Genomic DNA, 23,660 nt, shown 5'->3' on the forward strand with positions numbered 1-23,660 from the left:
CAAAGGCCACTTAGATTGTTTCACATGGTGCACTGAACCAACACTTTTGGTAATGGTTTAGATTGAACTGACTCAATTATACTAAAAACAAAACAACATTGACAGGCAAAAACAAAACCTTAAAAGGAAATGCAGAAAAAAGGTAATGTTTCTCTGGCCTGTACCTTCAGTTTAGGATGGGTTTTTTTGCATTATGGTAATGACATTAAATTTAAAATAATTTATCTTTTTTTTTCCAGTTTCTTAATCCCACAGTCACCAGGAAAGAGGGATTGAAATCACTCAAATGGGTCAAGTCCTGTTCTAAGGCCTTGATGACTTGCCATATAGTATACTTGTCAAGCAAGGGTAACATTATGATTGTGGAAAACAGGCATTGAGGGAGATGAATGAGTGATCTCTTCAGCAGCGACTCCATTCCTCTAAAACTTTGCTCACATGACTAATGCCATGTTCTTTTAGCATCCTAGTAGAGTTATCTTACAGCTGTTCAGAAAGTCATCATGCAGCATCAGGCTTGTTCATTGCATGGTACATCATTCCTCAGAGCTTGGATTTTAAATAAGAAGGTTTCCGCTGCAGCTTTTGATGCATACACATTCAAACTACACAGAAAATTCAAAACAGCATTTGTTTTCCCATGGTTTCCCTCCGTCTAACTCTTCCCAACACATTCTTTAAAGTTGAAAAGTGGGACAGCAAAAGAAAAGTGAAATAAGTTACCAAAAGTGTGGAAGTCTTTCCAGTATGCCTATTTTATTTTTTAAGGAAATTAAAGAAAAATAAAGGGCATTTGTGAAACGGTAACAGTAGGTGAGGTAAAAGGCAGGCCCATTTTGCTTTAATTATAGCTGTTTTGAAGGATGTTTTCTAATCAAATGCTGTAGCAAAGCACACTGAAATTCTCAACTGCTGTGTCATTGGTTAGTAACAGTCCCTGGTTTTCATTTACTTGTAGCCATATCTTGTCAACAGTCAATAATAGGATAGGACACATTCATGAAAATTAAAAAGAAATCATCCTTAAGGGCAAAGAAAGCTGGGAAGGACAACTTTTTGTATCATTTTAATCAGACTTAAACCAATAAAGTGGGAAATTTAAGGCCTTCTGCTCAATAGGGGAAGGACACCATGGAGATTCTCAAAAGCAATGCCCTTCAGGGACTGTTTTTAACTATTATTGTCAGTTGTTCTGGAGATCATGCATCATTTGAATATTTCACATCATTGACATGCAGGAAACAGGCTTGGACCTGGAAATATAAGTAGCAGAAAGGACTTTCTATAAGGGTTTCAACCAGTATATAAGCAACTGCATATCAGAGCAATAACTTTTGGAAAGAAAACATGCTGTTACTCTTCATTCCTCTTATACAGTCAGTTACATTCATACCAAATACACTACTTATTTTAAATAAAACAAAACACATACTATTAGTAGGGATGACTAGAGACAAGATCAAAGATGAGACAGAAATGATTTCAAATGGTTCAGCCACACACACACCATTTTTCTGTAAAACTTCCATAAACATTAACAAAAAATGGAAATCATCAGAGAGACAGGGGGACCTTCAGAACAGCCTTTGGGTGAGTGTTAAATTCATCTGACACCTGTAGAACCTGCATAAGAATCAACTAATTTCTATGCCTAGAAGTGTTATGGGTGTTGAATAGAACTGTTATTTGTTACTGGTGGAAGTGTAACTTGGGACAAAAAGGAAACTACTTCCCTATTTTCAAGTGTATAATAAATGTTAAAAAATAGGAACAGATCCTTCTACTTAATATAATGACAGTAATACAGCACTTCTAAAACTAATTAGTAAAAATATCAGGGAAAGTTTTCATGGACATGAAGATAAGACTGCTTAAATAATTTACTAAGAAAATAAGGCATATATGAACTACTCATTGACTCATTAAGAGCAAAAAGACAGCAAAATTTCTTTCATTTACTTATAAAGTAAATAAATACATTTAGAACTTTTTTTTTTGCAGTTTTTCTCAGAAGGCAGTAGCCTTCCATTCTAATAAAGAAGGAATGTGCCCTAGATGTCTAAGCTTTGGGCAGTACCTTACTTCCTCATCTCAAAAACTCAAAAAGTCCAGTTCAAATGTCTAGATTGTCTGGATCTGAGGTGTTACTTAGAGTTCACAAACAGTAATGGGAAATATTTCCAGCTGCAAAAATAAGCAAAGGAAACTGCAGATTATTCTCTACCTAAGATGTCAAGGAACAGCTCTTTTTTTATTTTTTTTTTAAAAAAAAGGCAAGCAGAACAAAGTGTCCCTTCATCTCTGCTGATTTTTTTTTTTGTTTTAACCATAGAGTCTACCCCATCCTCGTAATCCTCCCGTCACTACGGCAGTTTCCCCTGACCTCAGCAGTAACAAGAGTGGATCTCCGAGGACATCTAGTGGATCTCTATGAGGTAGCAGCCGGTTAAGAGGAAGTGGAGGTTTCTTGACCAGCAAATGGTATATAAAGGTCCCACTACACTTCAGAATTGAAATGCACAGTGCCATTTCAATTCACCAAGTTCTCATGATCCAAACTATGTATAAAATATCAGCAGCATTAAAGGACGACCAGACTGGCCTGATCATCTCTCAGTGATGCTGGTTTTAGTATCATGAGACTGGAGTACACACAGGACTTCTCCAGCACAGTTTCAGTTTCCCGAAAAATACAGCAGCGTGTTTGTGAGAATTTATTTTCACTTAACACAACAGGCAAAGCTATCTCTCTGTTATTTAATTTTACAAGACAACTTCAAGACTAGAAAGTGAGCATCTTCACTGTCTTGCAATTTTTGCAGTGAAAAGCAACTGGTTACTTGTTTGCTCCAATTCAAAAGGTGCTGTTCTCTGTCAAAACTGTAAAAAACACCAGGAGACCTGAGTGGACATTTTGCCCTATTTCAGTTGCTATAAGAATGGCTCATGGGTTTTGATGTAATGGCACATTTATAGACCAATTCATTTTAATTTTCAAATCTGATCATGACCTTTCTTTCATTACCTTAAAGAAGACTCTCAGCCAGTGTACTCTCAAAGATAATCATTGAACAAACTAAAGCTATTGGGGAAATGGAAAAAAAAAATCAAATCAAAGCTACATGACCTTTAAAATTCTTTCGTAGCATAAAGAATTCCTTTATTTGTTTATTTATTACTATTTAAACTGTTTTCTCTTGTTCAGAAAGGCCTCAACAAAGAAACATGTTTTAAATAAATACATTGTTCCAAATAAATCCAAATTACTTCCACTATTTTGCCTAAAAGTTAATAGGATTCATCATTTTGTCCATAGAAATTAGTTTATTTCTGGTTTATTATTGATTCTTATCATGCTGATCTGTTTCATAATCAGTTTTTTTCTGCTGCCCCATCTTCTGCTGTGTCATTTGATAGGCTATAAACAGATCTTTGGAAAAATTTCTGTTCTCTCCTTGAACTCCTTCTTCCACAACAGGATCTCAATCCTTTAGAGTAGTTTGCAGGCACCACAATAAGATAAATAGAAAATAATAGTAATCATAATGCAAGCCATCGCAATTTCAAGACAGCCAGCACTTTATCACGCAATGCCAGGAGCATAAATTTTTCCTGGCTTCTTTGCAAGATCCCATGATGTGTACAGCTGAGAGGGGAAAAAATATCTCAGTCCTGATTAAGACCTGAAGTGTGTTCACACAATAAATCCAAAATATCTCGTAAAATGTTGAAGAAGTCTCACAGCCTCACTTACTTAGAATAGCTGTAGTTACACGGCATGGTTACAGCCTCAATCTGGTACAGTAATGCCACACTGCAGTTATGAGATACTTGATGCCCCTTGCTGTTTGAAAGAACAAGTCCATATAATCTCAACACTGCCCTATAACCAGTACATTTCTTTGCAGCAAACTCTTTCCATGTCCCAAATGCTGTGTTTATTTAAATCATCACAAGTGTACACACTAAAAAGTGGCTGATGAGAGCCTTCATAGATTCTGTACACTTTAAAGTGGTATGACCTAGATTGACATGAAGTGGTCTATAAAGTTCCTATTCTATATATAATAATAATAATAATAATAATAGTAATAATAATAATAATGTAAAACTTTACAGCTAAGGTCCTGAAAAGTTAGTGTGCATCTACTTATGCAATTAATTTCCAAACCAGCAAGCTCAGGAAAATAATCACTGTAGCTTGTTTCCTGTTGAAGATATCTCTGGGTTTATAAAATAAAAGTTAGCCACACAGTTAATTCATTGTCTAGTTTTCCCCCATCAGCTTTTTTTTCTATTTACCAATGGGGAGAAAGAAGTTAGATAAGGACAGTAAAAGACTGCTGTGTTGCTCTTTGTGTCAGCAATGCAATGGAAAGGACAAAGTACCAAAAAATTGAACAAGGGTCTGACAATTAACTGAATTGTACTTAACCAGGCCAACACTGCTGTAGTGGCAGTCACCCCAGCCTAACCGATATCCCTAAGAATTCATAAGATATCTCTAGAATAATTTCAAGAAAATACTATTCCCAAGATCTTATTTTCAAATAGGGATAAAAAATTAAGTGTGTGGAAAAAAGGGGTAAATAGGTAGAAGAGGGGAAAACTGCTGTATTTTCTTCAATGTCACCCTAATCTCCATTGGTGTAAACAATGAGAAACTTGTGGGTATGACATCACTGCTACATGCAACATAAATAAAAAAAAGAACCAAAATACTGAACAAAAATACTCTCTGCTAGAGAAAGACAGGTTGGACCGCACTCTGGGCTACAGGGAACCCATTTTTACTCACAATAGATCACTATCAGTGTGCAGTTAAAATATAGTAGGGGCCGTGTTCCAAGGCAGCAAGAGGAAAAATAAATCAAAAGTTTGTCAATTGTCATAGATTACAAGAAATTCCTTCAAACACATCAATGTACACATGATATGTCCCCTCTGGGGTTCAACCCCCACCGTTCACAGCAAGCACTGTCACTGGAAAAAATATATAGAGAATTAGACCATAGCTGTTGCACAGAATGAAAGAAACAGGAGGAATAGGTCATCCAGTTTAGAGATTTCATCCCAGCGTGGTTGTATTTTATATAAATATATACATATATTTGGCCTCTTGCTGCAAAAACTACAGTTAAATGAAATAGAAAGAGATTGAAAACATTGAAAAAAAATTAACAATCTGTGAATAAAATTTCCACACAAGGATTTCTTTGGACAATGTGACATCAGCATTCATATGTTATTCAGGGAGTGGATGGGTAAGGAGAAAAGGATGGCAAGAAAACTGCAAAAGGAAAGCGAGATTACATTAATTATCCCTAGCCTTGTAGAAATGTACTGATCTGCCCTGAATTATTAACATTAGGCCTAACAAGTTTGGACAAATGGCTATGTAGGTCAGACTCACGTTTAGACCCCAACAATATCACAAGCTAATGTTCAGAAAGTATCTAAATTGAAGTGCAACCTCAGATGCATTATTAAAGAATGTGGGTTTTAAGTGTCATGGGAAGCTGCATTAATTAATGCCACCATAATTGAGTTTTCCATGTAAAGATATTCTTTCACATTTAATTCACCTGAATGTGTCAATATTTTTACATACAACCTTTCATTTAACCTTACACATTTTCCACATTCAGCTGCCTCTAATTACTATGTTACTCACTAATTAAAATACATATTTAACATATAGGACTACACAGATGCATTTGTGACTGTATGAAGTGTCTTTGAAAACCAAATTGACATACTAGCTGTTGACAGATCAGTTAACAGTTTTCTAACTCAATAGGGAAAGAGTTTTCTCAATTTATCCTTTGTTTTGGTTAGACTGCATTTTTAAGAACGATGATTTGTGCGGCTTAAAGATGGATAACATAGTTAAGGTTTTTCAAAAGTGATTAGTGATTTGAAAGCTAAAATGTTTTATGTGAATAACAGGCTCCACTAAAGACTTACCTTAAAAAAAAAACCAAAAGAAACCCCAAAAAAACAGGTCCCATAAAAGGGATCTCAAGATCGTCAATAAAATTTGAGAACCAAAAATCACTAATTACTGTTGAAATTTTTCATTTAAATTTTCTGCTTACTGACAGTACTTTAAAAGTGAAGCAACTGTATTATTTCTAATACTTGTGATCGTGGCCCTAAGAGAAAGTTGTTCTCAGGTGTACTAAGGGCTGCCTGCTATCACAGTACCTGTGGCCCTATCTGTGCCTAGGAAATGGGAGGAGAGAGGGCAGATTGAGGGAGAGGGAAGACAATGAAAGGGAAATTTAAGATTTTACTCTCACTGACCACGTTTTTTCTCCATTTTCATCTGACTCAGAGGATTCCCTCCTTAGCATTTAGTGCTTACTGTGCCAGCTCTGACAGCTGCCTCCTTCTTCTGCCTCACTAACTCCATCATTTTGTTTATTCATCTGTCCAACACCCTTTCATTTATTGGACTGATGTGTGACCATGCCATTTGTAACATTTCCTATTGCTACTCACAGAAGTTGTTACTCTTGCCTCTCTATGGCCTTACTGCTGGTAATATTTCCATTGTGTTGGCTGAGTTTCAGAATACTCTGTCTCCTTCCAGGTTTCCTAGTATTGAGGAGGTTACCCTGATTCTCATTAATATACAAAAAAGGGCTCTTGCCCTTTACAGTATTAATTCATGATTCCTACCTTCTAAGAAATGACAATGAAAATTTTAGCTTTCATATTAAACTGACAGATTTTGGGGATTATTTTTTTTTTTTAGCAGAACATGTTTAAAAAGCATACATTATGTGAAGGAAGAGTAGAGAAGAAAATACAAATAAAATAGGTCTTTTTTTTTTCCCTGACAGAACCAGATAAAATTAAACAGGTAACATATTTCTCTTTAACTGTTGAGTAATTTGGAAAAAAGATTTTGTTTGAGAGCTACAGGCACCCTGAGGCATCTGTAACTGGCTTTACCAGAACTTACTCAGCAGACTCATTGGCTTTGGCAGCAGTTCAAAGGTCACATTCTCACATGGATAAACTGTTCTTGAACAATTTTTTTCCAATATGTTAGGCAATGCATACATTCCTTCCACATCAGGCATGCTTTCCATGTGCTTTGCTCTCCTTGTGGCTACTGGGAAGATGAATATCATTTTCTGTCAGTGTTTCAGCTGCTTTCTCTCAATTATGCTGTTGTTCCACACTCCTGGTTTTTTTGGAGACAGGAGTTTTTTTAAAAAAACTCCAGTGACATATTTTTTCTTTTTAAAATCATCTTCAAGAATTCATCCACTTCAGGCACTCCGTAAAGGCAGAGAATGTCCAGTTTAGGCTTCTTCTGTCCTCCAAAACAACGCACTGACTCAAACTATAAGTAAGAGGGTTTTTTCCCTTTTGAAAATAGTGGCAAAACAGACATGATCAAACTCTTCTGAGATCTTTCAATTTACTCAGTACTTTTGAACTGAGTGATCTTTTTTATGGCAGAATACCATAGAATGCACATAAATATTCATATATCCATTCAGGAATGAATCCCTAAATCATTTTTCTATCAGTATTACAAATATGCATGGGTCAAACACATCTTTGGCCAAAATGTGGTTGTGATAGTTCCTGGAAAATAATTTCAAAGTATAGATAGGTAAAATGCTAATTGCTACATATTTATAAAAATTCAGATGCAAAGTCTGGTCTCAATTCCAAAACTCAATTATTTCTTCACAAAAAAACTGTCCAAACAATTTAAGAACTTACCTAAACTTAATATTAGCATTACAGCTAAAAGGATATATATGAGGCACTAATATTTAATTTCTTCCAGACAATCCTTTCCTCCACTAAAACTGTTCACTTATTTAAAAAATGATTTATTTTAATAGCTATATGATATAATAGAATTCCCTAGTTGCTTCTTTTACAGAATCATGTTCAGCAAGACAGACAGAAGTTCTTTACTGTAAAGAAAACTATTGAAATACTGGATTTCTGTATGTTATGAATGATAGCAAAACTTCACCATTAGCTAATTCTCAACTCAGAAACCTCCACAATCAGATCTAGCTTGACTTAATTCTTCAGGTTTTGCTAGCTTTGACCCTTAACTGATTTTTTAATGAAGACATAGGTGTGTGAGTGGTGTGAAATGTAATAAAGACATAGAGACTTCCGAAATGCAAATGGCACTTACTGTGTTGCTGTGCATTTATTTCTTAGTTTTTCTGTACCACTGAGCAAAACATGTAAACACAGGTATAGGTATTCTTCAGGGCTGAACAGTTCATGAAAAGGAGAGGAAGGGAATGATAGAAATATTACTTACGCCGTTTGCAGCCACATTTTTTTATCCTTTTGGGATCCGTGATGTCATCATGACAGGCCTTGCAGTAAAAATATGCCCTGGAGAGCGAGAATGGGAAAACCGACACATTTCTTAATCCATATAAATGAAATTAGTCCCACATTTCCTCTTGTTGCAGTGAAAAATTAATGAAATATGTCAACACTAATTTCCTTTAATTTTTGAAAAGGTTTAGACATTTAAAGTAGGAAATGTTTGCTGCGAGACCATTAATTTTAAACATAAGACTCCAAATTAGTGTTTCTTTTAATATACTTTTATTTGAAAAGTAATTGGAAGAATGGATATTAATTATGACACAGTGTATTTCTCTTTCATCTTAGAAAAAAGAGCATCCAATGACCTTTGTCACAAAAAGAAATACATATAATGAATTTTCTGTTCTTATGAGCTATACCAGGGTGGGGTTTTTTAAAGACTATCTAGCACCCTAGCCCAGTTCTTCAGGCTGGTCACAAGTAGGACTTCATTTTAGCTACACTGAAACTGCAATGACATCACTGTGATATTAAATATCAGACATGTTATTTGCAAAAAAATAAAAAACAAATAAATAAACAAACAAACAAACCAAAAACCAAATCAGAAAGGAAAAATCTACTCAAAATAAGTTCCTAAAGGAACAACTAAATAACATCTAAATCTTGATTCAGACTATTATGAGATGAATCCCATGACTGGAGTGTGACTATTGGTGGCTACAGGTTGTTCAGAATAGACAGGAAAGGAAGGAGAGGTGGAGGGGTTGCCTTCCACATCAAGACAGGGATTAAGTGTGAAGAGTTGTCTCTGAAAAACAGCCATGAGCAGGTAGAAAGTCTGTGGGTAAAAATCAGAGACGAAGGTAACAAAGGGAACTTCATGGTTAGGGTCTATAACATGGGTCTATCAATCCAGGCTGGGGGATGAAAAGATCAAGTGTAGCCCTGCTGAGAAGGACTTAGGGGTGCTGCTGGATGAGACACTGGACATGAGCTGGCAATGTGCACTTGCAGCCCAGAAAGCCAATCATATGCTGGGCTGCATCAAAAGAAGTGTGGGCAGCAGCTCAAGGGAGGTGATTCCATCCCTCTACTCTGGTGAGACCCCACCTGGAGCACTGCATCCAGCTCTGGGGTCCCATGCATAGGATGAACACTGACCTGTTCTAGTGAGTCCAGAGAAGGCCACCAAATTGATCAGTGCTGGAGCACCTCTCCTATGAGGAAAGGTTGAGAGAATTGGGTTTTTTCAACCTGGAGAAGGCTTTGGGGTGACCTAATTGCAGCCTTCCAATACCTGCAGGGAACTTACAGGAAAGATGGGACAAGACTATTTACAAGGGCATGTAGTGATAGGACAAGGGAGAATGGGTTTAAATTGATAAGACAGTAGGTTTAGTTTAGATATTAGGAAAAAATTCTTGACTGCGAGGGTGGTGAGGCACTGGAACAGGTTGTGCAGGGAAGTTGTGAATGCCCCATCCCTGGAGATGTTCAAGGCCAGGTTGGATGAGGCTTTGAGCAACTGGGACTAGTTGAAGGTGTCCCCGCCCACAATAGGGGGGTTGGATCTAGATGATCTTCAAGGTTGCCTTCCAACTCAAACCATTCTATGATTCTACGATTCTATTTTTTTTGTCCTTCATATCTAAATAAAGAAGAACCATTTTGGTTTTGAACAGACAAAAGCAAAAATTTAAAATAAGACTATGCAATTAACAAGATGAACCATCTAGGTTTCTATTTAACATTTTTGCTCACGGACTTCTACTCTCTATCAAACGGTTCACCACTAGGTAAAGCACAAGGAGAACTAAGAAAGAGGGAAAGGATAAACTTTTTACTTTATATAAGATTTAAAAAAAAAATTCCAATTTAATAAATATGTATCAGAGTGCCCACAGGAGAGTTTAATCATGCCTGTCAAGTCAACATATCATGTAAGGCTGCTATGACACATTTCATGAGGATCACACACACAGCTGGCCTCTAGCTAGACAGATACAGTTTAGCAGGATTCTTGCTGGCATAACAAATTAAACATACTTTCTTAACCTGCTTATTTCCCTGTACTTGTCCATGCTCAGCATAGGTCAGCTCCCTGCCTATCATCCCGACCCCCCTCATTGCATACTTCCCAATATAATTTTTGGCAGTAAGAAGCAAAGCTGCCACTTTGCGACTACCCAGAGGTTTTGCTGACAGTACTGGATGGTTGGATTGCTACAACAGTAGGGAGGTCTCTGAAACAGAACAATCTACAGTCCAAAATATAAAAAGAACAATAAACAATATTAATACACAGTCTCTGATTAAACACATCCTTTGGAACTGCAGTTAGGACGATCACTACTATTTCTTCTAAATTAAGTAGAGTGTGGCCACCACAAGTAGAACTATAATAAAGGAAATGGTCAGAGATATAAACTAGATACCTAATTTAAACAGTTAAAAATTTGTCTAAGTTATTTTACACCTCTGAAATACGACCCTGGTAGTTAAGTGGCCCATCAGGAGAAAGAAAGCAGGTCTAGCATACAAGATATGAACCAGGGAATGCAAATATAAATTGCAGTGAAACCTCACTGAATGTTATTAACACTTCTAAAATCAATATAGCATGAAACTGCTGATGGAAGATACAAGTCCTAAACGTAGCACACTTAATTTCTCTAAGAAAATTCCAGGAAGATTACTCTTTCAGGCTGTGACATCGCCTTATTTCTAAAATGCAAAATGTAAAATGAAAAAGCCTTCTCTAAGCATTTGTATACTTTGCTGCAGAAAGTTTCTGGTCTTCAAGATATTCACATTCCACCAGAAAGTAAACAAACTACCTCCAAGGAAATGAGAATAAAATATGTTTCAAACCATGGGTTGATGCCAAGAAACAAGCCAGGAAGAGAAAAATTCCTCAAATTTTTACAATTTCTCCCCAGTCCAGCTGTAAGCCCCTTTATTGAACAAGAATTAACTACCATAAATATTACCTCACAAAACTTCATGACATGCACTGGACATAGGGGAGGTAAAGGACATAGGGGAGGTGCCAGGGGAGGTAAAGGTTAGACATAAGAAAGAAATTCTTTACAGAGAGAGTGATCAGACATTGGAATGAGATGCCCAGGGAGGTGGTGGTGTCACTGTCCCTGGAGGTATTTAAGAAGAGACTGGATATGGCACTTAGTGCCACGATCTAGTTGACAGGGTGGTGTTGGGTCATGGGTTGGACTCAATGATCTCAGAGGTCTTTTCCAACCTGGTTGATTCTCTGTGATTCTATGTGATTTCTAGAGATCATGTTTCTGAAGTTCACTTCAGGACAAATGTCCTAGAGTACCTTCAATCCTATGTCCAAAGCCAAGAGCAAATACTTGAAGTGATTGCTGTAATAAAATTATCATTCTATATAATTGGAGTGAACTAAGTGGATTTGAAGCATATGGATTTCTGGTCATAGTACTAACATTTAAATGAATAAAGAATAATAAAGATGTAATTCATATAGTTTGTGTTTTATTTAAACACTCAACATTTTATGTGAAGCTATTTACCAAGGCATAATTGTTTCTAGGTATAATTGCTTCTAATGGGAAACTGTTTTTCTAAAAATGCAAAAGTGATTCTAGCAGGAAGAGTAATTGAACATCATATGTTATATTTCGTTGTGGGATATAGAAATATGAATAGATTTAGCTTAAGGGAGCTGGAACTTCTTCATTAACAAAAAATCAGAATAATTTAATTTGAATTTCAGGTACATAACATGTTTAATTTTGCTTTATTAAAAATTTATGTTTCCCCCTCCAAACCCCCTCAATTTTAGAACATTTTTCTGACTCTGATTCATAGCTCAAAAGGATGAAATGAATACTTTTCATAATTGGCTTTGTTAGTTGAAACACATCTGATAACCATTTGCTTTGCACAGAACAGCTAAGAAACATGGTAAGGGAGGCAGGATGTATCTAAACCAAGCCTTCTGCGAAAAGCCAGGCAGAATTGGAAATCCTGTTTCATGCTTCATATTAGATAAAACATGATAGATGAACAATGTGAAAAATTTCCCTAAACACAGTCAACTTCTCCCTGTTAAAAATATTATGCCATTTTTCTTGCAGTCTGAAAAAACAATCATTGGAGGGTGCCTTATAAATGAAAGAAAACCAGCACCTTGGTAAAGCAATATGAAGACAGTTCTGTGTATTCAACTGGAGAAAAGCACCAGAGAGGAGAAGAACTCTAAGCTGAAATGCAGTGCACCTGAGGCACTGCAGGATGCACATGCTCCAGAGATGGTGCTAGAAATATGAGAGGACAGGAGCACTGCTGCTCTGTTCTATATGCTTTACCTAGCCAAAAAATACCTTAGCTCTTTCAACACAAACAGAACTCAAGTTCTCTGATCTCACTGTTTTGATGTTTTGACTTTCTTTAAAGATTCATGGCAAACATACATTGCTTAAGTATTATTTCACTGTAATTTAAACCTAAAAATTTTAGAACTTAATGAAGTGTATCATTTGAATATTTCACTATTTTAAGTGTAGGATTTAGTTAAAATGGCAAGCTCATGGAGAACATCAAATAAAAATCTGATTCTTGATGGCATGACATAACAAATATACAAATTATGAGGAGGCATTCAGCTGCAAATATTAATCTTTTTTTTTTAACTCTTACAGACATTCAACAATTCTTCCTTTTAAAAATTATTTTCTCACAATTCTCCTTTGTTCTTTCCAAGCATATAATTATCCTAACAAACAAGAATACACACATTTGGTCCTAAACACAATACCATAAAACTCTTTTTCATTCATCCCAAATCTAGTACAGCCAAATACAATGAGCCTGTGAATATAGCTGGTTGGAATATAGTGCACTGTTGTAATTTGATTTATTATTATGAGGCCATAGAATTTGTAGCTCCATTAAAGAAAAATGACAAGAACATAAATATTATTTTGCTAATGCAATTACTGAATGAATACAGTAGCCTGCTTACATCAAGTATTTGCTAAGTCTATGTAAATAAGAACTTCTCTAAACCTGAAACTCAGACAAAACTGTAATCCCTGTCTTCTACCAGCCTCTTTGTTTCTTTTCATATCTGCTACAAAACTATTTAATTTCCTTGATATTTAGGACCCTAGTTAAGAAAATTTCATATATATATGTTTGGTTCACTACAGTGACAACTCAATTCTCCCTGAGAATCAGATAATAGGGCAAATTAAATGAGGCATTTACATGTAAAGAAACAAACTGACATTAAATACATATGTTTAAATTTAAAGATAAAAACACATGATTTACCTTTTTACTTCTTTGGCATCACTTGCAATGAAGAATCCTAAGGTACCTTCTTGAATCTTGACATGGTTTCCAGGATTGATTAATATACTGCTCAGTGAAAAAAGAACAAAACCAACAAAACCATAAGTTTAAACTATTTTTAACGGAATGTTCTAAATTAACTTTATTTGATTCTGTTATAGGGGACCCACTAGTTAGGAAAGGTTGCAAGGAAATTTTAAGCCATCTTCCTTGAAATTTCCAGTCAAATAACAGTTTCACATGCTTTTTACAAAAACTTTGAGATAACCACATGCCTCTGCCTATAATCACATCATGTAAGTGTTTACGTCTGTTTTCTTATGTTTTTGCTTTAAATATAGACTACACAAAAGCCTCTCAGAAACATGAAGTGTGAAGCTGAGCATTGCTGTTTTCTTGCTCTGTCATGCAAAGTGGTGAAAAATTCACAATATGGTGAAAAGGGAAGAACCAGCAACCACCACTCAGTAATAACACAAAATATCCTTTATGAAGCTAAACCCTTCAATGCAAATTTTTGCCAATTTCTAGTGAAAAAAAAAAAAGTTAATGGGACCCCTATCTGGACATATAATTTTATTCTTTAAAATAATAAATACACACATACACTCAAGGGGAATGGTACAAGACAACCAGTCACGACAGCTGAAAAAACATAAAATGAATAGAAAATTTTTAAAACACTGCTATGCAGCCATGAAACAAAAATAACCCAACCACAATGACAGAATACCCTCAGCTAAATTTGATGAAGGAAATTACAAACTGCTATCAAGAAGTGAGGTACTCCATGTCTCTCTATGAAATATCTTCTTTATTTTTATAATAATTTAACTCTAGATTTTAGGTAAGGCATTTTGCAAAGTAACATGTTAAATATGAATATACATATATAAATAAATGTAAATATATTTTCCAATAAGTTTTATTAATGTTTAATACAACTAAACTTTTGACTTTCTAAAACTTAATATAGCTTTTCACAAGTTCTCTCTTTTTTGTCTTTTATTAAAGCTTAGCCTTTCTAACTCAAAATGTAGTAATGGCATTGATGTGCAATTTAGAGTAAACAAAGACTACCAGCAAATTAATACCTTGCAGATTTAGCAAAAATTGATTTTAGGGAAGGATATATACACAAAAATAAAAAAAGCACATTTGTGAACAGACATATATTACTAAACTTTGAAAGTTCAAAGTCTTTCTTGTAGGGAAAATTGGTCTTAGTACATCTCTTATTCAATATGTTATTGATTCTCTATACATTACGAATAAATTAATATGACAAAAATATATCTGAAAGATTAATAATGAGCACACTGTTTTGTGTAATTCCACAAGCTGCAAGGCCCTATGACAAGAATATGTAGGCCGCAAAATAAAGCACTCATGAGTTCAGAAGTAAAAGGTTGGTCATACAGTCATAATTCAGCTGCCATTATGTAGACATTATGATACAATTCCTAATTTAATATTCCTTCTCACAATCTGGAACTTCATTGAGTGGTGTTTTACTGCCATTACTTCAGGCATGGATGGCTTCATGTAATTTATCTCTCTTTAACATCAGGATCGTACTTTTCTTACATGTTTTTCTGCAATGTTCATCATTGCAGCATGGAAAAGATTCACAAATACATAATTTACTTCACAAGAAGAATGAAGATGTAGTATTATCCCATTTTACAGAGGAGAGATTAAGTCACTATGAGATATAGCAGTTATTAACTTGGGATGCCTACAGAACATCTTTTTCTAAGTGTTTAGCATTACATAGCTCCATATACACTTTCTAGGGACTTTTGCTGTAAGTAAGAATGCTCCACATTTCCAAAAGCCCAGTCTCTGATGCCCAAAATAAGGAACACCTAATCAGAGGTCATCCGTGAAAGGTTTGGTTTAAATTATTATCTCACTCTCACACAGCTATTCTTTGGCAGAGGCTCAAACAGAAATTAAATCTCAAGGAAAGCATCCACCCAGATATCCTTCCTTTTCCTTCATTCACAATTTCAAGCTTTGTAATAAAAAAGGAAAGGAGAACTACAGAAATTGGAAGATATCACCATGGAAAGTAGGTTCATCTCCATGGCACCCTTTAGTAATATTTGCAAAAAATGAAATATGATGGTGTAAATAACATGTACATTGTGCACGCAGATGAGATGAAATAAAGTTACACAGTTAAACTAGTATCATCTATCATCAACTACTATCATCTAGTATTTAACATCCAGTGTCAGACCTAGTATTTCTTTTGTTAGTCAATTGGGCTTAATGGTTGCATTTGCAACAAAAACATTTACCTTAACCAGTTTTAAAATGCATTTTCACAGGTTTTAAAATGGAATAAAACAGATAAAACCCCCAAACAAACAAAAGAACAAACCAAGAGAAAAAACAAAACACCTTAAAGCCAAACAAGAAAAAAACAAACAATAAACAAGCAAAAAACCAAAACAAAAACCAAGGAAATCACCCTGTAAGTATTTCTTCATATGAAACCAGTCACTGAGATCACAAACAGGTTGGAAAATTTATATTTCCTGCACAAGCTTTTGTCTCTTGAGCCCACAGAGCACTTACTAGCACTTACAGAGATCCCTGTACCAGCCGTACGCTCTGCCAGTACTCACAGACGAAAGCTGAAAATGCCTGTCTTAAACCTGCGAGCCTACGTCAGCCTAGATAAGTCTTCTCAAGAACCAGGAGAGAATCTTTCTGTCACTAAATCTCCAAAGTCTTTCTGCCAAAACTTTGTATCATGTCCATAACTGCATCTGTACTTCAGTCTCCACGTTTCCCTTTCCCTGTCTGCTCGTCCTTAATCTTGCCATTATGCTGAGAATTTAGTTGTTAAACTCAAAAATATCCTAACCATGCTAATCTCATTTATTTGCTATATTGTTTCTTCTAAAACATGTAAAGACTTGCAATATAGTTTGGGTTGGCTATTTTTCTTATTTACAAATGGGTACTGTTCTGTCAGAAAAATAGCTTTTATCTCATTTGATTCTTTAATCACGTAACTATTACTGCTTTTCAGTGAAAAGAGATGAACACATTTCTTTACATAGACCAGGTTAGTTTTTTTCCTCAATACAATTCTTGGAGACAAACCATACCAAAAAGTAAAAAATCCTATTCAAAACTCAACAACCCAAACTCCACAAACTGAGGTAACCATTAGATGTATAAATGTTCACTCCTCCTAACAATACTTAAAATTTGACAAAGTAATAAACAAATGAAGCAGTTCTTTTAAGATGCATGGAATATAATCTTAAATCAGAAGTAACTGGCTTCATTTAGGCTGTAAGGTATTTTGAGCACAATTTTGTATCTCGAGGTTTTCTGAGACACATTAAATCAATTCAGATGGGTCAGTGTATAGACTTTATTTTTGTCAGATCTTATACTTCATTCACATATACTTATTTTCACAATTACAAATAGCCACAAAATATAGATTTGATCACAGTTAATGCAGCATGACCCCAGCAGCAAAATTTTCCATAGGGAATAAAAATTAATTTGCCCCATCACTGCTATTAGCAAAGAGTTACAGCAAAACCTCATAAAGTTTTGGGTTTATATACACACTGATATATAACCAGAGCAAAATCATGAGCAATTTCTACTGAGTCTATATGGATTTATTAAACACGCTGCTTATTAAAGCAGGAACTGAATTATTTCTTATGACACTTGTAGTATCATTAGCTAAAGTTATGCTTTGATAAGCACTCATTCTAATATGTACAGCAAGGGAAATGTTTTGAATTAAAATAGTAGAATATGGAGAACAAACAGAACAGAGAAAAACAAAACAGTCTTATTAGTACACCAAGAAGATGCATCTATCAGTTATTTAGAGATGCATGTATTTGTTTAATATGAAAATATGCATATATATATATCCCTGTGGTTGAGAAGCTAAGTACATGGCAAACAAAATTGGACTTTTAAGAGAGAAAGCTTCAGTTAATGTCTCATTTTTATGTATCTCCAAGGATGAAAAGTTTTGCAGATACAGGAAGACATAGGAAAAGGACAGCAACTCATTAGGTTTAATAACAATATCTAGAGCTAATAAATATGCAATCTGTGCCATACATCAGAAAAAGTATTATTGAAAATGACACTCCTGATTTTTCCAAATACATGTTTTTATCATAAAATATAATTTAATTTTTTTATCTCCTAAATCAGCTCATGAAATCAGGAAGGCCAAGTATTTTAAAAGCTTCTGAAATCTTGATTAAATGTTATAATTCTATAAGATTTCTAGTTTAGATTACCTCAGAAAGTAATCAAGTAATAGCAAGCTCAAAAAAAACATTCAGCCACAATTCTTTAAGGATTCCAGTTACCAGAAATACATTCCTCAGGACAAAACTTTTCCTGGTAGGGCTCACGTGATTGCTTGCTCCTTCACACATGAACATTTAGAACACATGGCAATTACAGCCATGTAAATTAAATATGATTTAAGGTGTTTAATAGGAATTTAATGTCCTTCACCAACATGAACTTATTCTATTACTTGTTGATAATACTACAATTTGGAAGCCACTTATGGAATAGAATATGCAGTTTGGAAACCTCTGCAAAAGTTAGTTCATTTGCTAAAGAAGATTCACATTGTAACTAGATGAAAGATCAGGCATCCAAGAGCAATGAAAATGTCACACATCGAAAATGTGGAAATCATCCTTGAATTCAGTTCACAGAATGAATCATAGAATAGTTTATTTTGGAAGGGATCTTTAAAAATCATCTAGTTCCAACCCTCATGCTATGGTCAGGGATATTTTTCAGTAGAACAGATTGCTCAAAGCCCCATCCAACCTGACACTGAACAACTCAGGTTCAGGAAAGAATTAGGAATACTATCTATTCAGCTGAAAATGAGTTCCCGGACTGACAAAAATATAAACAGGTGAAACACAAATGGCAATCAGTGCACATCTGAGAGGCACAATTAAAAAAAAAAGGAAAATTCAAATGTGGTCACAAAAATTCTAGATGAATGTTTATGGTTTTATTTACATAGACTGTTTGATGAAAAGTTAAGATAGGACATGATGACTCTTTCATATGTCAATGGAGAACAGATATCTGTTCATAACTCACTGTGTGTTAATTGTGATCAACATACTTTTTGGATTATATCTTTCTGATATTTTAAGTATATGTGTTACCTTCAAATACAGATACACATAAATATCTGTTGATTTGTTCTTTTCTACCTGAAACTACCCTAGAACATGAGCATTGCTCAATACCTTTTCAGTAGGGCATGGATGACTGACAATACCCTGATCTAGCTAGAGAATACTTCCCATATATTCCTTTTCAGTGCTCCTTTAAAGCACTATAAGTGAGCTAAGGTTTTGATTACTAATGCAAGATCTTCCATGTTTTCCTGAACTTACAGATATTTGATGAGGAACCTGACAGTTGAGGGTTTGAACTGTAGGGCAATTTGTGAACTGGCACTTTGGGGTAGGACTAATTCCCTCTATCTATTTATTTTTTACTCATTTTTGATGTTGGGTGATTTTTGTCTCCCGCTCTCAAATATCACACATACTGGACTCAAATTATGTTTCTTGGGCTGAAATGTGATTAGAAAGTTTGATAGCTGATATCTTTTCATATTATTAGAATATTTAAAACATTACTTCTAATAAATGTTCAGCATACAAAAATTTCAGTAGAATGAAAAATGTTTCCTGTAGTTCTCTACACCAGAAAAGTCCTTTTACAGTTTTCCTTATCAGTGCCTCAGTTATACATTATTTCTGTTTGTTCTTACCTTCAAGGTTACATTTAGGCAGCACTAAATGTGACATTCCTCTCATCTGTCTTAAAATGGAAAATGCATTCAAGAATTGTCTCTCTCTTCCCTGAATAATGGAGTAAGTCTGGATAACTAAAAGGAGGTTAGACATTTAGGTGAGAGGAATCCCATTATCAGTGACCAATTGAACAGCTCAGCCCTGCATCAAGGAAACTTCTCTCACTTAGTAATACTACTTTTTTTTGGTTAGTTGGTTGGTTTTGGGGTGTTTGCTTGATTGATTTTTTTGTTTGCTTTCAGCTTTATGGCCACCCATATGACTATCATCCTCCTTTTCTAAATAAAAAATATTAACTGTTGAATTAAATGAAACACAAACAGCAAAATTTTGACTAAACAAATGACAAAAGCTGTAACAACTGTTTTAAACCTTGTGGTAGATGTACTGTACCATTCCCCATGCAACTCAAACAGTAGCAAAATCATTAGGAAGATACAATATTTAAGTACTATGCCTACATTATCTAAAACAAGACTATATGGTATTACTGACTACAGCTACCACACTTTTAAACAAAACCAGGTATTATTCTTGACTGTTTCATGCTATGCCCAGATAAAAAGCACCACTATTAGCATAGTGGCCTTTTAAAATGCACCATGTCATTCATCCAACTACAGAATTAGTTGGAGATAATATTTTTTGTTTCAGGGTGTGTTTTGGAGTGTGAGAGTAGGTGCACAAATCCCACAGTGAGAGTTGTGCACATACCAGCTTCACACTGATTGTAACTCATTAGTATTGCTTCCTTCTTCTGGGCTCTGTCATTGACATTAACTCAGATCCATATTGCTCTACACAGCAAAATCCAGTAAGACACTAAAAAGAATACAAGGCAAAAGACACAGTGCACATTACATGCTACAGTGTATTAAAGCTTAATTACTACAAGCATATAAAAGGTTGCTCCCAGGAGTTAAATTCTTTACAATAGCACCTAAGTCATGCTTTACAGGATGTGCATGAGGTATTTTACTGGGGCATAGTCCAAACTAGTTAAACAGTGATGGTGAATTCAATACACTTGGAAACAATTAAGTTATTCCTTCTGATTCTAGAAGTGATTGATTATCAGTACAACGAAGCATAACAGAATACTTTATTCTGGGAGCAAGCAACTTCACTTGGTACAACACTTCTCCATATTGCTCATCATGCCAGCTTTAACATGCCTTCACCACAAGATAATATATACTTAAAAGCAAGAAGCAAAGTAGAGGTGCAACAGCTGCAGATCCTTGAAGATGCTAAGTGTTGCAGTAACTTCTCTGCATTTGGATCATATCAATGCCAAACTGACAGGAAGCCACCTCTCTTATCACACATCTACTCAGAAACCATAGGAGAATAAGACTAAACTTAAACACATATAACACAACATATGCAACAGAAGAGACAAAGAAAGTAAAGTTTAGAGAGAACGATGAAGAAGGAAACTGAAGTGTCTGGACAATGAGAACAGGTTTCCAAAGACCACCACTGACAGACAGAATGCTATAAGCAATTACGAAAAAAAGCTGTGAGAGAGAAGAGAGATGAGGAGAGATAAGGAAGAGCATGCCCTATTTACTTCATCCAAACCAGTAGTAGTATGATAGAATGTAGACTAGAGAGGGGCTCAGAGCATGGTATACCAAAAGAAAATGCAAAACATGCCATCTCAGAAAAAAAAAAACAAAAACAACAACCCAAAGCTGAGAAACAAAATACATTCAGTAACATCTTTGTAAATGAGTTCAATTAATGTCATTAAAATGAATGTGACATATAATCCAAACTATCCATGGCAATTTCACTGGAACAGTACAACAGCTTTAATGAGTACTGTATTATGAATAACTGGACTCAAAACAGGACCAGCAATGCAAAGAATCAGTTATTTGGTTGTTGTTAATGGAAGATGAGACTGCAAGAGAACACGAACTACTGTATTGTAAGACATGTTTTGAAGGAAGACTCTGGGGAAAGAAGGACATCAATGAAGGTGTGAATATGAAGACAATATGGCAGCACAAGGGCTGGTAAAGACGAAATATACATCGTCACGGTACAGTACAAATGAAAAAAGAGGACAGATGTTAACAGTAAAGTCTGCTTTTCAAATGCAACACTCTGATACACCAATGATTCCAAAAGGGGGAAAAAAAAGGCCTAAAAAACTTATACTGTTTAATTTTATACTTCCTGCAAAGAAGTTAGTGCGTGAGTCACAAGAAACAACGGAGAGACAAAATGCTGTTCTCTCTCCTCTTTGAGACTGGGGGCTCATATATAATTATACACACAGATATATATATACACACACACATAGACAGATGAATATATGTATGTATATATGTGTGTGCATATACAGAGAAAGATAGACAAAGATGTTATCTTCCTGTGTTCTTGGCAAGGAATTAGTCCTGAAGTTAGAAGGAGTGAAGGTAGGATTGAGGTTGGAAGGAAAGGTAACGAAGAGGGCATACCGCTTTCGGCTTCTGCAAACGACAAGAAAAAAATTGCAAATCAAACACTTTGATAAGAAATCAACTGACACCAAAGCAAAAGCAAAAAAACCCTTTATTTAAAAGTCTTCAAGGCTTAAAGGTTTTTCTGCTGAGAATGAGAACAAATATATGGATAGACAAGAGAAAATTTTACAAGAGGAGTATAAATGGGTTGCAGGAGGGAAGAATCCAGTAAGGCTTTCCTTCTTGCTTACTCGTGTGGAAAAAAATACAGGGGAAAAAGGAAGGCAGAAATGTCTCTAAAAGGGATTTCAGATAAGGAGTTTGAATGTCTGCATTTTGAACTGTTATTTTTTGCTATAAATTCAACTTAGGGACATTTTCAGGTTCATGCTCTCCATGTTCCCTTTGCATTTTTCTATAAAATAACCAAAACCTAAATGAATTAAGAAAGACAAATTTCAAGCTAAAATATTTGGCTTTTATCGGGGGCACAAAAATTTAATTTAAGTGTTTCCTCTTCTTAATAATGCATTATAACATTCCCAGATACTAATTAGAGATGAAGGAATGGCTAAGTCATATTGTGACCTGGAACTACTAAAGAGCAGACCTTAGCAACTTGTCAGAAACCCTCTAAATTGAGTTTTGTAAACTCAGGCTTCTTTGATACCTGAGGAGTAGGTTAAACATTATTAAATATATAAAAGGAAAGGTTAAAAAAAATCTAATCATAGATTTACTAATCTTTAAGATATGTCGATGAGGAACACTTGCCTAAAAAGACTGTAGATACTTTAGCGATTATATGACAACTGATTTGCATTTATCATATCTATGACTATATTACCTATATTTAGTCTTGAATCATAAATTGTTTATAATTAACTACCTAATCTTAACAAAACATGCTATCAAGGTGTGCTTACTGTTTTGGGTAGCTTTATTAGTAACCAGGAAAACAAGAAGAAAAAGCCCATCTGCAAGCAGGAAGCTCAGCTACTGCTAACTTGTACAGCAATATTAGCTTGGATAGAGTTCTGATAATTTATTATTTCTATTGATCTCAAATTCCCTGTGGTGGAATTAACAGAATTTGACTGTAAACCAGAAAGCTTTAGAAAACTGACATTTAGGTGACTGCCTGGGAAAAAAAAAAGTGCTTAGGTAAATTGTAAATTATTATTTATACCATTCTACATGTAATAAAGGTATCAAAAAAGTCAAATAAAAGTCTGCATTGAATGGGATGGGACTATTTATCCTTAACACTGAGTTGAAAATTTACAAAGAGTATTAAGAAATTTAGAATGACCTCCCATTACCACTTCTAAATCCACTTTACACTGCTTTAGCTCTGAGTGCAAAGTGATGATGGCAGATGAAACTAATCTTAAAAGGAACCTCTCTGTGTTAAGTAAAAAAATCAGATACATAATTTACTGCTACAGATACTTTGTTTTGGTTAATAACAAAAATTGAACTGTTGGGAGTAAGAGCTTCTCATCCTTTAAGCACAAAGAATGCTTTGAAAATTTCCTCTGCTCCTGAAAATACTATTCCTAGACCTGTCTCCATTATGGCAGGAAATATTACCTCTTAATAAAAGGGTGCCACCTAGGTGACATTCTAAACTTTTAGTTATATTTAACATTGTTCCTCTGAATTGCAA

General features: G+C 35.0%; 1 protein-coding gene across 36 annotated transcripts in view; it reads right to left on the reverse strand.

Annotated features, from left to right (window-relative positions):
* Positions 1–23,660, reverse strand: part of KCNMA1 (potassium calcium-activated channel subfamily M alpha 1) — a 463,622-nt gene that overhangs the window by 96,377 nt on the left and 343,585 nt on the right. For 10 of the 36 annotated variants that reach the window (XM_032695589.1, XM_032695577.1, XM_032695576.1 and 7 more), the window contains 2 exons: positions 13,651–13,737; positions 8,312–8,388 (listed from right to left, as the gene is read on the reverse strand). In XM_032695589.1, coding sequence (XP_032551480.1) covers positions 8,312–8,388; positions 13,651–13,737 — 164 coding nt within the window. Of the gene's footprint in view, positions 1–4,798; positions 4,808–8,311; positions 8,389–13,650; positions 13,738–22,006; positions 22,019–23,660 lie in introns of all 36 variants that reach the window. The other 26 variants (XM_032695572.1, XM_032695570.1, XM_032695569.1 and 23 more) reach the window with 3 other exon arrangements.

Source organism: Chiroxiphia lanceolata, chromosome 8 (genome assembly GCF_009829145.1).
Source record: "Chiroxiphia lanceolata isolate bChiLan1 chromosome 8, bChiLan1.pri, whole genome shotgun sequence".
NCBI lineage: Eukaryota > Metazoa > Chordata > Aves > Passeriformes > Pipridae > Chiroxiphia > Chiroxiphia lanceolata.